Source organism: Carlito syrichta, unplaced genomic scaffold (assembly GCF_000164805.1).
Source record: "Carlito syrichta isolate Samal-C Ts95f unplaced genomic scaffold, Tarsius_syrichta-2.0.1 Scaffold309435, whole genome shotgun sequence".
NCBI lineage: Eukaryota > Metazoa > Chordata > Mammalia > Primates > Tarsiidae > Carlito > Carlito syrichta.
In genome coordinates this window covers 1,400,282-1,415,450 of record NW_007253531.1, presented here as the reverse complement: position 1 = coordinate 1,415,450, position 15,169 = coordinate 1,400,282, and the positions used below count along the sequence as shown (strand labels likewise).

Sequence of the window (15,169 nt, the reverse complement as noted above, 5' to 3'; positions counted from 1 at the left end):
TAGGAAATGAGGTAAAGTTTGTTGCTAGGTGGGCAGGGCAATGGGAGTCTCTTCCTGGAGAATGGCAAGGCAGTTTAAGCAGATCTGTTTTTCTCCGCTTGTCTGGGTCCTCTGATTTGGGGTCTCATGCTGAGTGCCTCAGCCAGGGTGGACCCGGAGTTCCAGAGCTCCAAAGTTCCAAAGGGCAGGCTCTAGACAGCGAGAGTGGCACTGGGACCCAACAGAGGACTTCAGCCAGAAATGGAACCAGCGTCTTTGAGGGGCGGGTGCCCAGAGCCTCCCTGTGTGACCGGCGGCTTGATGCCGGGTGCCCGGGCTGGAGACAATGCAGCCGGGGAGGGATCTGGAGGGGGCTGGGACCGGAGACTTCCACACACGAGTAGAACGGCAGCAGTGGGGCGGGGGCGCAATATGTGGCCTTGCGTGGGACTGAAGTTCCCGGGCCTGCCCCCAGCGCGGTTGGTGGTGGGCTGGGGGATGGGGGTAGCGAAGTGATAGCCTTTTTGGGAACTCACGTTCAGAGAATCTCACCAGTTCACCTATGCTGTCGCCATCTTGCCCCGTCTCTGACCGTAACACATTTTTTTAAACCCAGTCCTCTTTTGATGGGCAGCACAGTTGGTTCCATGTGAACAAGGCAGTGATACACATACATGTGCAGGTATCTTTTTTATATAGTGACTTGAGTTCTTCCGGGTATATTCCTAGTAGGGGGATTGTGGGGTCATATGGAAAGTTGATTTTAGAACTTTTAGGAATTGCCACACTGTTTTACACAGAGGTTGTACTAGTTTGCATTACCACCAACAGTGTAGAAGTGTTCCTTTTTACCGCCTCCTCTCCAGCATCTGTTATTTTTTGAGTTATTGATGATGGCCATTCTGACTGGAGTTAGGTGGTATCTCAGTGAAGTTTTAATTTGCATTTCATTGACGACAAGTGAGCCTGAACATTTTTTTCATGTATCTGTTGGCTGCTCGTATGTCTTCTTTTGAGAACTGCCTATTCCTATCTTTTGCCCACTTTGTAATTGGGGCTGTTTGTTTTTTTCTTTTCAGCACATTTGAGTTCCTTGTAGATTCTAGATGTTAGATCTTTGCCAGACATGGAGTTGGCAAATATTTTTTACCAGTCTGTGGGCTGTCTCCCTGCTCTCTTGATGGTTTCTTTGGTTTTGCAGAAGCTTGTCAGTTTCATGAGGTCCCACTTGTCTATCTTATCTCTTATAGCATGGACACTTTGGATTTTGATCAAGGAATTGGTTGCCAGTTCCAATTTCCATAAGAGTGTCTCCTGCATTTTCTAAGGTTCTTATAGTTTGAGGTTTTCCGTTTAGGTCTTTGATCCATTTACAGTTGATTTTTTGTGTATGGGGATAGGTAGGGGTCCAATCTTCTGCATGTGGTCAGCCAGTTTTCCAAGCACCATTTACTGAATAGGTTCTCACCTCCCCAGTGGTTGTTGGTGGAGGCTTTGTCAGAGATAAGTTGGTTGAGAAAATGAGGTTTTGCTTCTGGAAACTCAATTCTATTCCAGGCTGTTTTGATGATTGTGGCTTTATCATAAAGTTTAAAGTCTGGGAGTGTGATACCTCCTGCTTTTTTTTTTCTGAGGATTGTTTTGGCTATTCTTGGTCATTTATGTTTCCACATGAATTCCTGTATGTTGTTTCTAGGTCTGAGAAGAATGTTGCTGGTAATTTGATGGGTTTTGCATTAAATCTGTAGAATTCCTTAGGTAGAATGGATATCTTAATAATGTCGATTCTTCCAGTCCATGAGCATGGAATATTTTTCCACTTGTTTGTGTCATTTTTTATTTCTTTGAGCAGTTTTCACATCTCTGGTTGGAACATGCCAAGGTATTTCATTTTTTGTGGCTACTGTGAGTGGAATTGTGCTTTTTGGGGGGGATTCTGTTTGTTTATTTTTGGTATATAGAAATGCAATTGTCTTTTGCATATTTATTTCATACCCTGAGAATTTGTCAAAGTCCTTTATCAGTGCAAGGAGGTTTTTGACAGATTCTCCTGGATTTTCAATGTATAGAATCATGTCATTTGCAAAGAGAGATAACTTGACTTCTCTTTTCCTATTTGGATACACCTGATTGCCTTCTCTTCTCTGATTGTTCTAGCTAGGACTTCCAAAACTGTGTTGAACAGGATAGGTGTGAGTGGGCATTCTTGTCTTGTTCCGGTTTTCAGGGGAAATGGTTCCAGTTTCTGTCTGTTTGGCAGTATGCTGGCTGTGGGTTTCTTGTAGATGGCTTTTACTATTTTGAGATATGTTCCATCTTTGCCTAGATGTTTGAGGGTTTTTATTAAAAAGTGGTGCTGGATTTTGTCAAAAGCTTTTTTTTGCATCTAATGATATAATCATGTGGTTTTTGTTTATGTCTGTTAATATTTTTAATTACATTTATGGTCTTACGAATGTTGACCCAGCCTTGCATCCCAGGGATGAAGCCTACTTGGTTGTGATGGATGATTTTTGCAATGTGTTGTTGAATTAGGTTTGCTAGGATCTGGTTGAGAATTTTAGCATCTATGTTCATCAAGGATATTGGCCTGTAGTTCTCTTTCTTTGTTGGGTCTTTACCTGGTTTGTGTATCAATGTGATGTTAGCTTCATAAAATGATTTGAGGAGAGTTCTATCTTTCTCAATTGCCTGGAATACTTTCAATAGAATTGGTATAAGTTCCTCCTTCTGTGGTTTGAAGAATTCTGCTGGAAAGTCATCTGGTCCAGGACTTTTTTTTTTTGTAGGTAGTTTTCTTACGACATAGTCAATTTCCTTGATTTTTATTGGTCTATTTAGGGTTTCATTTCTTCTTGTTTCAACCTAGGGAGGTTGTGTGGTGTCAGAAAGTCCTCCAATTCCTTTAAGTTTTCAAGTTTGTTTCCATACAAGTGTACATAGTAGTCTCTGATAATCTTTTGTATTTCTTCAGGGTCAGGTGTGACTTCATCTTTTGTGTTTCTGATTGTGTTTATTTGTTTTTTTTCCTCACTTTTTCTTGGTCAGTCTAGCTAGGGAACCATCAATCTTATTTATCCTTTCAAAGAACCAACTTTTTGTTTTGTTGATTTTTTGTATTGTGTTTCTCTCTTCTATGTTCCAGATTTGGGCTTTCATTTTGGTGATATCTATTCTTCTGCAGAAATTAGGGTTTTGATGTTTTTGCTTTTCCAGCTTTCTTAGGTGACTTGTTAGGCTGTTCACTTGTGTTCTTTCCATTTTTTTCATGCGCATTTGTAGAGATATGAAATCCCCTCTTACTACTGATTTCATGGCATCCCAGAGATTTTGGTAAGATGTTTCTTCATTTTCATTTGTTTCCAGATATTTTTTAATCTCTGTTTTGATTTCCATGTTGATCCAGGAGTTGCTAAGCATCATGCTGTTTAGTGTCCATGTCTTTGTGGGTTTTGGGGGAACTTTGTTGGTGTTGATATTTATTTTTATTCCACCGGGGTCTGAGAAGGTGCATGGCAAAATTTCAATCTTATGAAATTTGTTTATGCTTGATTTATAGCCAAGGATGTGGTCGATCTTAGAGTACATTCCGTGTGGTGATGAGTACAATGTATATTCTATGGTAATTGGGGGGAATGTTCTGTAGGTATCAATTAAGTCCATTTGGTCAAGAGTCACATTGAGGTTCCAGATCTCCTTGTTGAATTTTTGTCCTGATGACATGTCTAGGGTTGTGAATGGGGTATTAAAGTCCCCAGCTATGATAGTGTTCAAGTCAATATCTTTTTAAAGTTTGCCTAGAAGCTGCTTTATGGAAGTTGGTGCTCCTGTATTGGGTGCATATATGTTTAGGATGGATATTTCTTGTTGATGGATTGAACCTTTTATCATTATATAATGACCTTCTGTATCTTTTAAAATTTTTGATAGCTTAAAGGGTATTTTGTCTAATACTAAGATTGCAACTCCAGCTTTCTTTTGTGTTCCATTCACCTGAAATTTGCCTCCCATTTTCTTACTTTGAGTCTGTGAGTGTCCTTTCTGGTGAGATGAGTCTCTTGGAGACAATATATTGTTGCCTCATGATATTTTATCCATTTTGCCATTCTATGTCTTTTCAGTGGTGCATTTAGTCCATTCACATTCAGGCTAATTATTGAAATGTGAGAGTTTATCCCTATCATAAGGTTATTATAGAGTTGTTGCTGTTGTTCCTGTTTGTTTTCTTTCTTTTGATTTTTGGGTTGATTCATATGTGCTTTCAATCTTTTTCCTGCATTCTTGTGAAGGGTGTTGTTTTTTCTTTTCTTCTATGTTTAATACTTTCTTAAGTATTTCTTGTAGAGGTGATAGCAAAAGATCGTAGGGATTGAATGTCTGGGAAAGCTTTTACTTCTCCTTCACTAATGAAGCTTAGCTTAGCTGTGTTGGTTATTCTTGGTTGAAATTGTTTATCTTTGAGAACTTTGAAGATTGGGTTCCAAACTCTCCTAGCCTGAAGTGTTTCTGTGGAGAAATCTTCTGCTATTCTAATTGTTCTTCCCTGGTAGGTAGTCTGACCTTTTTCTCTTGCTGCCCTTAGGATTTTTTCTTTTATACCTACTTTGTTTAGGTGAATTATTATGTGTCTGGGAGTTGGTCTTCTCATTTGTTGTCTTGTGGGGGTTCTCTGGATCTCTTGTGTTTGAATTTTCACATCACTGATGACATGAGGGAAGTTTTCTTGAATGATTTTATAGAATGTTTATTCCTGGGTGGACTCTGTCTCTCTTTCTGCCTCAGGAAGTCCAATTACTCTTAGGTTCGTCCTCTTGAAATAATCACTCATCTCTTGAAGGTTTTGTTCTGTCTTTTTAAGCTTCTTTTCTATGTTTTTGACAGTTTGGGTTAGTTCTATTTTGGTTCTCAAGCTCTGAGATTCTTTCTTCTGCTTAGCTAATTCCACTTTCCATGCTTATTAGTTTGTTATCTATTTCAATCACAGTATTCTGTACTCCTTTTATCTCTGTTATCAACTCCATCTTGTTTCCCTCTTGTCTCTCCTCATTTCTTTTTATTCTCTCTATTAATGTCTTGATGTTTAGGTTTGTAGTATGTGACCAGTCATTCTGGGTGCTCTTCATTGTTTGTGTTCCGAAGTCTGTTTTCTCAGTATCTGACCTCCCAGGGATCTGTGTGAGACTCATAGTCTTCTTTTGTTTTTTCTTCATTTGTGTAGATTTCCTCCCCACTTTTTCCTTTTTTATCCCCCTCTTCTTTAATTCTGTTGTTCAGGGATGGAAGGGTTGCTTTTACTTCTGATTGCTCAATCTCCTAGTCTTCCTTATGTGATTCCTCTAGGTTTGTTCAATTATGAAGCTGGACTCTGGGTTGGGGACTATACGTTTTTGCAGTTTTGAGATTTAATTGAAGGAGAATCTGTGATTCTAAATCTATCTGCAGATCCTAGTATTCACTGACAGGTATATGGGTACCCTGGAACACCCTTCCCCTGCCTTGCAATCTGTCCATACAGTGGGGGTATAAGTTTGCTCCCTGAAAGCAAAATGAGGTACAAAAGAGGAAAAGACTGGAACAGGGAAGGAGGAAGAGAAAGAGGAAGGTGGAGAGAAAGAAGAGTAAGAGTGATAACAGACAATATACTGACTAACAAATGAAAAGAGACACAAAGACAGAAAAGAATAAAAAAAAAAACTAAAACATACAGACAATCCTACAAACACACAAACCAACCAACCTCCCTATTGACTTACAATTCCTCTGCAGAAACAGGAGGTCTATAGAAAAAAAAGAGAAATCAGTAAAATAACAAAAACAAGGCAAGTATGAAGACATTATCAAAACCGAGAGAAGAGAGAAAAAAGAGAAAATAAAGTAAAACTTAAAACAAAAATGTACTAAACAAGTACACAAAGAATAAAAATTTAACAAAAGTAAAAAGAACAAATCAAACTTGCTCTGAGATCATTCCTGTGAACCCAACGTCCTTTTAACTCTGATCTCTAGCTCTCATCGCAGGTTGGTAGGGTTGCTCACAGCTGGGGTCAGATGTCCTAGACCTGCTGTGGAAGGATCAGATCTGGACTCAGTCAGCTTGAATCTGCCACTCAGATCTGACCTTTCTGTGTCCAATCTAGCGAGGGGGAGGGGCTTTTGTCTCTCCCCATTTGAAGTGATTTCCTTAGGTCCCAAGTTGGAGGCTGGGCAGAGTTGTGCAGATCTTGGAGGCACGATGCAGGTCTCTGCTTGGTCCTGGGGCAGTGAAAATGGCTGCGGTGTTGGCAGTGCATGGAACCAGCTACAGCAGCCACCTTTTGCAGAGACTTTCACAGTCCAACATTTCCCATTGCCATCTTGCCCCAAAAGCCTGATGCTTGTATTTTAAATATCTTGAAATACAATGTCTGTTGAATTAATTTTTTCACTCATTTAATTATTAAGTTACTTTTGAAGCAATTACTTAAAAGTTATGTTTGACATCATTTTTATTATAATAAAAGTAGTAGTATTTTAGTTATTTATTTATAAATATTTGAATAACTTTTATTAGGTGAAATTTTAAATATATACAAAAGTAGAAAGAAATTTATAATGAACCCCCTTTGTACCCATTACCCAGGTTTGAAATTTACCAACTTAAGACCAATCCTGTTCATTTACAGCTCCTTGAGTTCCCTCTCGCTGGACTATTTTGAGACAAATTCCAGACATAGTACTATTTTATCTATACATATTTAAAAAGACTAGAATATTGAAACACGTGATACATGGTAAGAGGCAGAGACAATCAAAGCAAACTAAACCCAAAGCACTGTGTATGCCTGGGAGCTTATATAAGACCTTTATAAAAGTCTTAGGTGAAAAAAATGACCGAACTATAGTCGGTCTCCTGGTCCTGAGGCAGCTACCAGGGTCACCTCTGATCATGAGTCTTAAACTCTTTTACATCAATCGAGAAGCACATTTTTTTGTTTTTAGTGTTTGTTTGCACTCTAGTATTATTACAACCATGACAAAGGGCACATTAAAGGGTAAATTGTCTAGAATCTGGAAACTGGTTATAGTCTCAGAGAGGATTCTGATGTGCCTATGAGCTTAGAGTATGTTATTCAGCCTTGGAATGATGACTCAGTTATTGATGTATCAACCAGGGATTTTTCAATTTCTGACAAATAATGGCAGGGATGGTATAGACAAGAAAATGCCCAATTTGATTTCTAAAAAAGGAAACTGGAGAAGTTTCCAGTGGCCAAGTAATATTATTCTATAGAAATTTTAGAAAGATAAAAATTAAAGTCACCCATAATCCCATAATGTAGAAAACCATGGTTATCATTAATGTTAATGTGTATGTGTCTTTGTGTGTGTTTCACTTGTTTTTGTTATATAGATATATTAGCCAATGTAATTTTCAAAAAACAAGATTACTTTATAATCTGCTTTTCCTCATACCTTTAAATATTCTTTAAAACATTTCAAATAGTATTTCAAATCAGGAGTGGATATGTTGTAATTTATTTAATAGCCTACAATTGGACTTTGAAACTTTAAAAAATAATTATTTTAATTAAGATTATTAGCACTATAAAATAGTCTTGTTTATAAACATTGTTATGCATATCTGAGTATCCTTTTAGGGTAAATGTCTAGGAATAAAATTACTGGGTTAAACTCTATTAATTATACAATGATCTTATATATAATCTCAACTATCCCTGTAAGGAATATAATTATCACTGTTTATTCTCCTGCATCCTTTATAGCATTAGGTACTTTAAAAAAATCTTAGACCAATTTGCTAGAGAAAAAAATTTATGTCATTCATTTAATTTTTATTCCTTTGATTATAAAGAAGTCAAGCACTTTTTAGCATATATATGGTTCACTTGTTTGTCTGGTGGATTGCCTTTTCCACTTCTGCCCATATTTATATTATGGGATTCATATTTTGTTTTTTCTTTGTCAAAAGCTCTGTATATTAAATATAAATAACTATGATTGTGTTGTATGTTTTAATTTTTTTCTAGTGTCTCCTTTGCCTTTGGTGGTATTTTTGACATTATGGAGATTTTCATTTTTACATTTTCAAACCTGTTAATATTTATCTTTAATTTTCTGTGGTTGTTTTTGTGTTTAAAAATTATTTTCCACTTTGATTTCAGAAAATATTTTGCACATAAGCTTCTAGTTCTCTTATTTCTTATAAAAAGCAATCTAGTGGGGATTATTTTTCTTAACAGTAGGAGATTTTTGGTTGATCAATTGCTCTACTATGTATTATGCATTTTTTCATTTATTTAATTGGTTTGGAATAGACTTTTCTTTCTTTTCTGATTTAAAATTCCACCTTACTTGGATGCTAGATTCTTATGCAGATCTCTCTCTGGACAGTTCTCTCTAGTGGTTTGTCAATCACACTGGATAAAACATTTTTAACTGCTATATTTCTGATAATGTATTTGAATACCTGATAATGTAATTTCTCATTCATTTGAATTTTTCAAAGTTGTCTCTTTAGAAATACATACTATTCTAGTATAAATGTCAACATTATTGTTAGATAATAAGAACTAAGAAGTTTTGAAATGAAGGCGAGCAGATAGGGACTTGGGGAAGATGTGGCACATTGGCTGGACTCAGAATGATGAATATGATTTGGCTTGACAGAGAGAAAAGAGAAAAAGCATTCCAAGTGGTGCAAAAGCCTGAGCAGTACACAGAATAGCAAACAAGCATTATATAATGGATAACGGGAGAGGAATGGTGGAAAGGATCTAATATTTGTTGAATGCCTACTGAATGTGAGTCACCATGCTAAGAATCTTATAGGAGTAACTCTGAGGTCATCTGAATTCTCATACTTTGACTCCTGTGTCAATGCATATTCAGTGCCTTGCTTTCAATCTGTCCCAATTTGTATGCAGAACCTAGTATTTCTTTGCATTTCTATGAAAAACAATTTACTTACACAGAACTTTATTGGTCAGTCAATGAAACCAGTTTCTTGATCTCAAAACCATACATTTTGGGCTGAAAAATCCAGTCGTAGAGTCCTGTTCTATGCATTGCAAGATATTTATCCCTGACCTCTACATACTAGATTCCAGTAGCAATCCTGCCCCCTAGTAGGGACAACTAAATCTGTCTCCAGACTTCAACAAATGTCCCTTAGAGGCAAAATCAATATGAATTGAGAAATACAAATTATATCAAAAATGGAAAAGTAAGTGGGGATGGGAGGGCTTTATATTGCATAGTGCATAACAAATAGATGTCTTCTTTGTGCTTCCTTCTCTGAAGACACTTCTTGCTTTATTGAGCTTTATTTTTGCTTAATCTCTTGCAGAGTTTCTCAACTGTGGGACTACTGGCATTTGGACCAATAATTCTTTTTTGTGGGGAACTTTCTTATGCATTGTTGGATGTTTAGTGGCACCCCTGGACAATACCCAGGAGACACCATTATCACCACCACCACCCCCATTTGTGATATTCAAATCAGTCTCTAAATATTGATGAAACTGATCCTGGAAGATAACTACTGATGCAGGCTATACCAAAGGTAGGAAGTTTGTGGAGGATGTTTTCTGAACAACCTACCTAATATAGTTCAGAAACCTCTCTCTACATATATATTTTTGGATTACTTTATTGATTACTATATAATTGGTTTTGGCTATTGTGATTTGTTTATGCTCTTCCAGGAATTCTCCATCTCAGCATTATTGTTTTGGACCAGATAATTCTTTGTTGTGTGGACTGTCCTGTAGATTATAGGATGTTTAGCAGCCTCTACCAACAACATGCCAGTGGTACCTCGTTCCAACCAAAGTTGTAATAATCAATACTGTCTCTAGATATTGTCAAAGGTCTCCAGAAGAGCAAAATCACCTCTAGTTGAGAATCATTGTTTTATTTCTATTTACCTTTCACCATACACTGACTCTTCTTTTCAGCATTTTCTTGTAGAACAAATACTCATTTCTCTCTTTTTCTTACTCATACACATTAAGTGATAATTTTTGTTATTATTACTTAAACATGATTGCAGAATCTCCCTCTCTATCTCAACTGTTTTAATTGTGGCTTTTTTTTTTTTTTGAGTTGGAGTCTCACTCTGTTGCCGAGGTTGGAGTGCAGTGGCACACTCACAGCCACCACAGTGTTGACCTGCATGGCTTAGATGATCTGCCTCAGCCTTCCATGTAGCCGGAACTACAGGTGTGTACTACCATGCCCAGCTAATTTTTTGATTTATTGTATAGATGAGGTCTCGCCAAGTTTCCCAGCCTGTTCTCAAACCCATGGGCTCAGGCAATTCCCTCACCTTGGCCTCCCAAAGTGCTGGGATTACAGGCTTGAGCCACCGCGCCTGACCTGTGGCATTTTTTTTCCCCTACAAGCATAGCACTGTCTCTAAGAGAAATTGAGGCAAATAGCATATACTCTAACTTGCTGAACATTTTCATTTCTCCTTTGAGTGAGGACCAGGCCACTTGAGCTTCTACTGCAGGGTTGGCTGTAGCTTGCTTTTGTATCAATTTGCACAAAATTGTCTATTTCATTAAATATTAGCTTATAGGCGACTTAAGACAAGCACATCATCTTGCACATAGTAACTGTATAGAAATAAAAAAGAATGTAACTATTGGAATCAGACACTTCTGGGTCACAATCACTGAATTCCTCTTTAACCAGATTTAGTGGTCTTAGGTGACTTAGCATCTCTGCTCTTGCTTCATCCTTTGCAAAATAGGAATAAGATTATTTTCTGGGTGGGTTTCTTATACATATTAGAAATTATGAGATGAAGCACCAGATACATATCCCTCACAGAAGTTAACTATTATTATTAATTTTATCAGGAGATATCCACGCCTATATATTAAAAAAACTTGTAAAGCCATGCTCAAGTACTTATATCTACAGTGTTTACTTCTTTCTTTCCCTCAATTTCGGACTTATTTGTAGTCACAGCTGAGTTATGCTGGGGAAATAATATTGTTGCATTAATTTTTCTCTTTATTTTGCCAAAATGTTAAGGCTCAACTGATTCTAATATTCTCATGAACATTGAATTTTAAAGTTTAATTAGCATCATTGTGGGGATTTCTCTTTGCAGTTGTGAAGTGCATACTGCATAGGGGATAGAGTTACAAATGAAATTAGGAAGAGTTGAACTAAAATTGGTTCCTATAGCAAATGTGTCATTTGTATTTTTGATGTTTACCCCAGTAGATAAGATGTATTTTTCTTTAACATTTTTTCACTGATGTATGTTTATATGTGGTTTTGACCATTCCAAGGCAAATTAAATTAAAATATAATATGATAAAAAGAAAAAGATAAAAAGATAACCTGCCAGTTGCATTACAGGAATCAAGAAAAATGCAGAATGCACTGTTCTGCTCATCAGAAAGGGCTTCTCTGTTCAATTCATTATACAAGGATGCAACTTTCCCTGGAATATACAAAAAGGGTGACTTCAAGAATGGGGTATACAGTTTTAGTTTTACTATCTCAGGATTTTACAGGTGAAAGGGATCCCAAAATTACTGAATATAATCATTCCATTATATGAGTAGAGAAATTGAGGCCTGAAGAAGACAAATGAACTTCTCAGAATTTTTCAACAGTGGTTAGTGACAAAATTTATATAAGGATCTTATTCCCAGTATGTAAGACAAACTGCTTTGTTGGTTACAACATTATGACGGAATGAATGGTGGTTACAACATTCTGATAAAATAGAATTGTGGAATCTTCTAGAATATTTAGCACTTAGTTTTTAATGAACTACAAAAAATAGGCAATAATAATAGAGATAACATGAGGGATTGTTGTGGCAGCAACCACTGGGGAGAAGGGGGTCAAGTGGGAGAGAATGTTTTGGCTGAGATAAGCTTGAAGCTATGCTTTAATTTAACACAACTATTTTAAACCCAGAAAAGCACCATTGTTATCATCTACAAAGTGTTTTAGAGAAGACAGATGGGCATTGTAGATTATAAGATAAATTTGACAATAACCAATGCATAACATTTAGTTTTTCTTCACATAGTTTACCACTCTCTCATTTAAGTTTTAAGTTGTTTTTTTTTATTGAGGTACACACACAATTGAAAACTTAGCAGTATTATTTGCAAGTTTGTTTTGTCTTCAAACAGCCAATGTTTCCAGTACTTCTTTATGTATCTTGAATACTGCATATACCTTTAACTTGCCTTGAATTGTCCAAATACTGTGCCAATCGACTGGAACAACTTTTCAACATGAACATTAATAAAACTCCTTAGGTTTTCCTCCATATTTTCTTGACCATCTTCCTGTGTTCCTTTCTTGTTGATGTAGCTGGTATTGTTCAGCCATTACTTCAAGTTCTTCTGGAACACTTTCATTTGCTCTTTCCAGAATTTTAATCAATTCACTGGCAAATTTCCAATCATGTGAAGTGAGCAAGGTAACTGATATGCCTGTCTTTCCTGCTCTTCCAGTACGCCCTACTCTGTGTATATATTCTTCAATATTACGTGGGAAATCATAATTATATACGTGGGTAATATCATTAACATCGAGACCTCGAGATGCTACATCGGTGGTAATCAGTATCCTCACTTTTCCACTTTTAAAGTCCTCTAATGCTTCCTCTCGGTCTCTCTGTTCTCTGTTGCCATGTAGTGATTGTACAGGCATGCCTTGGATTCCTAAGTCACTTGATAAATCATCAACAGTAAGTTTCCTGCCAACAAATACAATGACTTTGTCGTTGGGTGACAGGTCATGTAGGAAATCTTGGAAAATTGTTCGTTTTTCTTTTTCTGTAGTGACAATTACATTTTGCTTCACTGTATTTACAGCAACTAGATCCAGAGTACCAACATAAACAAGCATAGGCTCTTTCAAATAAGAGTGTGCAAGGTGACGGACAGCATCTGGCCAAGTTGCACTTGTCATAACAGTCTGCCGGTCTGGGCGCACATCTAATAAAATCTTCATTATCTGGTGTTCAAACCCCAGATCTAGCATTTTATCTGCCTCATCTAAGACCAAGTAGGTTATGCTTCTTAGGTTGACAAAATTATTCATTTGTAGATCATTTAGTCTCCCTGGAGTTGCAATGATGATATCTACACCATTGATAATGCCTTCTATTTGTCCTTTTCTATTTCCACCACCATATACACAAATGCTTTTAAGATCTTTATATGAATACTTTGAACATTCAGCTTCTACCTGAAGAGCTAATTCTCTAGTGGGTGTGAGAACTAGCATCCCAGGCCCATTTCTTTCTTCTTTGGGAACTGGCTGGGAATCAAGATGAATTAACCCAGGTAATAAATAGGACAATGTTTTGCCTGTTCCCGTTTGGGCGATTCCTATAAGATCTATTCCTTGTAAAACAACTGGCCATGCCTGTGACTGAATTGGAGTTGGCTTTTTAAAACCTGCCTTTTCTATGCTTTTCAAAAGTTCTGGGCAATTTTGAAAGGCATCTTTAAAATCACAAGTTGGATTGGGGATGGGACGTTTTCCACCATCTTTCAAGTCATCACACATTATGTTGAAATTTTCCTTTCTCCAGTTATCTGACTGCACTTGAGACATGGAACTTGTTGCTTTGGATTCTATGTAGAAGTTTTTCTTGATTGGTGGTAAATCTGCCCATTTCTTTTTTTTCCACTCTTCCACTTCTGCCTTAACATGATCCCAGTCTATCAGTGGCCGAGCTTGCCTAACAATATCATCTGTACTTAAGTCTCTTTCAACAGGGGTTTGAGGTGTGGTATTATCAACATTGGATTCTGAATTGTAGCTTTCTTGTTTTTTAATAAGAGTTTCTATAGCTTTTTTGGCGTTTTCTTTCTTGTCTTTGCCACCAAAAATTTTTACCTCTGACTCGGAATCCCCCCTTTTGATTTGTATTTTAGTGTTTGTCAAATGTTGTAGTTCCTTTATTTTTGAGCCTCCGCGACCAATTACTATACCAACCACATCATTCTTCAATCTAAAGCAGAGTGGTGGTTCATTGGAGTCTGTGGCCCTAGGCCCCTGATGGTTAGAGGGGCCATTCCAGCTGCTGCCTCTGCCGCCCCTGCCACGCCTGCGGGTCCCAAGATCTCTGGGATTAAGCTCCGCCCTCTTCCACTCTGGGGTCCAGGACATTGTGGGATAGTGGTGGCATCGGCTTCTTCCCTACATACAGTTGGTAGAAGGTCAGGTCTGCCGCCTCTTTCTAGTCCCTCTGATCCTTCAGAGAGTTCTGCCAGTTACTTCCTGGTCTGACTCAGGCTAGCCATGAAGTGGTTACCTAAGGAACCACTATTTGATACTATGTAGGGGAGGGGCTTTGACAGCCTGACCAATCACAGGGTCGAGACTAGTGTGAGGTAAGTGGGCACCTATGATGCAAAAATTTAAGAGACACTCACTTTCCCTGAGAGTGACTGTCTCCTTAACTTATGTGTCTTGTGTGCCTTTTCCTCTCCCCTTGAGATAGTTCTGGCTCAGCATGAGAGCAACCTTGAAGCTGACCTTGAACTTACATGCATTGTCATTTTATAAATCAAGTATTTCCAAAGGAGAAAAAGTAGTGGATTTTGAAAACATTAACTTAAGTATTTTGGTAAATTTCTTTTGGAGTTAATACAGCAGTTTGTTTAGATAAATGTATCATTTCCCTTTCCTCTAGTGTAACTTAAATTGTACCATTACATATCTCTCCCTCCCTCCCTCCCTCTCTCTGAGATAGGATCTTACTTGGTTGTCCAGGTTGGAGTGCAGTGGCAAGATCACAGCTCACTGCAAACTCGAACTCCTGAACTCAAGTGGTTCTCCCACCTCAACCTCCCCAGTTTCTGGGACTACAGGCATGTGCTCCCATGTCAGGCTAATTTTTTTTTTATAGACAGAGTCTTTCTATGTTGGCCAGGCTGGTCTTGTTCACTTGATCTCAAGCTGTCCTCCTGCCTTGGCCTCCCAAAATACTGGGATTACAGGTGTCAGTCACGCATTCAGGGTCAGTGTTTTACCTTGGATTCTTCAGCTTAACTCCAGCACTTGTTCAGGCAGTTTCAAAATATCGTTTTAGGGATGATAAATAGAAGGAAGGCATAGTGGTGCCTAAAGTATGTTAGAGCCTATTTCTAATGGTTCGCCACTTTTCCCATTACCTCTTAATTTTCTTTCCTTT

General features: G+C 37.6%; 1 protein-coding gene across 1 annotated transcript; it reads right to left on the bottom strand.

The window, feature by feature from the left end:
- Positions 1 to 12,258: 12,258 nt before the first annotated feature.
- On the bottom strand, positions 12,259 to 14,142 carry DDX53 (DEAD-box helicase 53). The gene has a single exon (XM_008067246.1). It carries the CDS (start codon positions 14,140 to 14,142, stop codon positions 12,259 to 12,261), a length of 1,884 nt encoding a protein of 627 aa, XP_008065437.1.
- Positions 14,143 to 15,169: the final 1,027 nt, after the last annotated feature.

Excerpts from the sequence above, each read along its gene's own strand:
- DDX53 (XM_008067246.1), bottom strand. The coding sequence starts at position 14,142 with ATGTCCTGGACCCCAGAGTGGAAGAGGGCGGAGCTTAATCCCAGAGAT.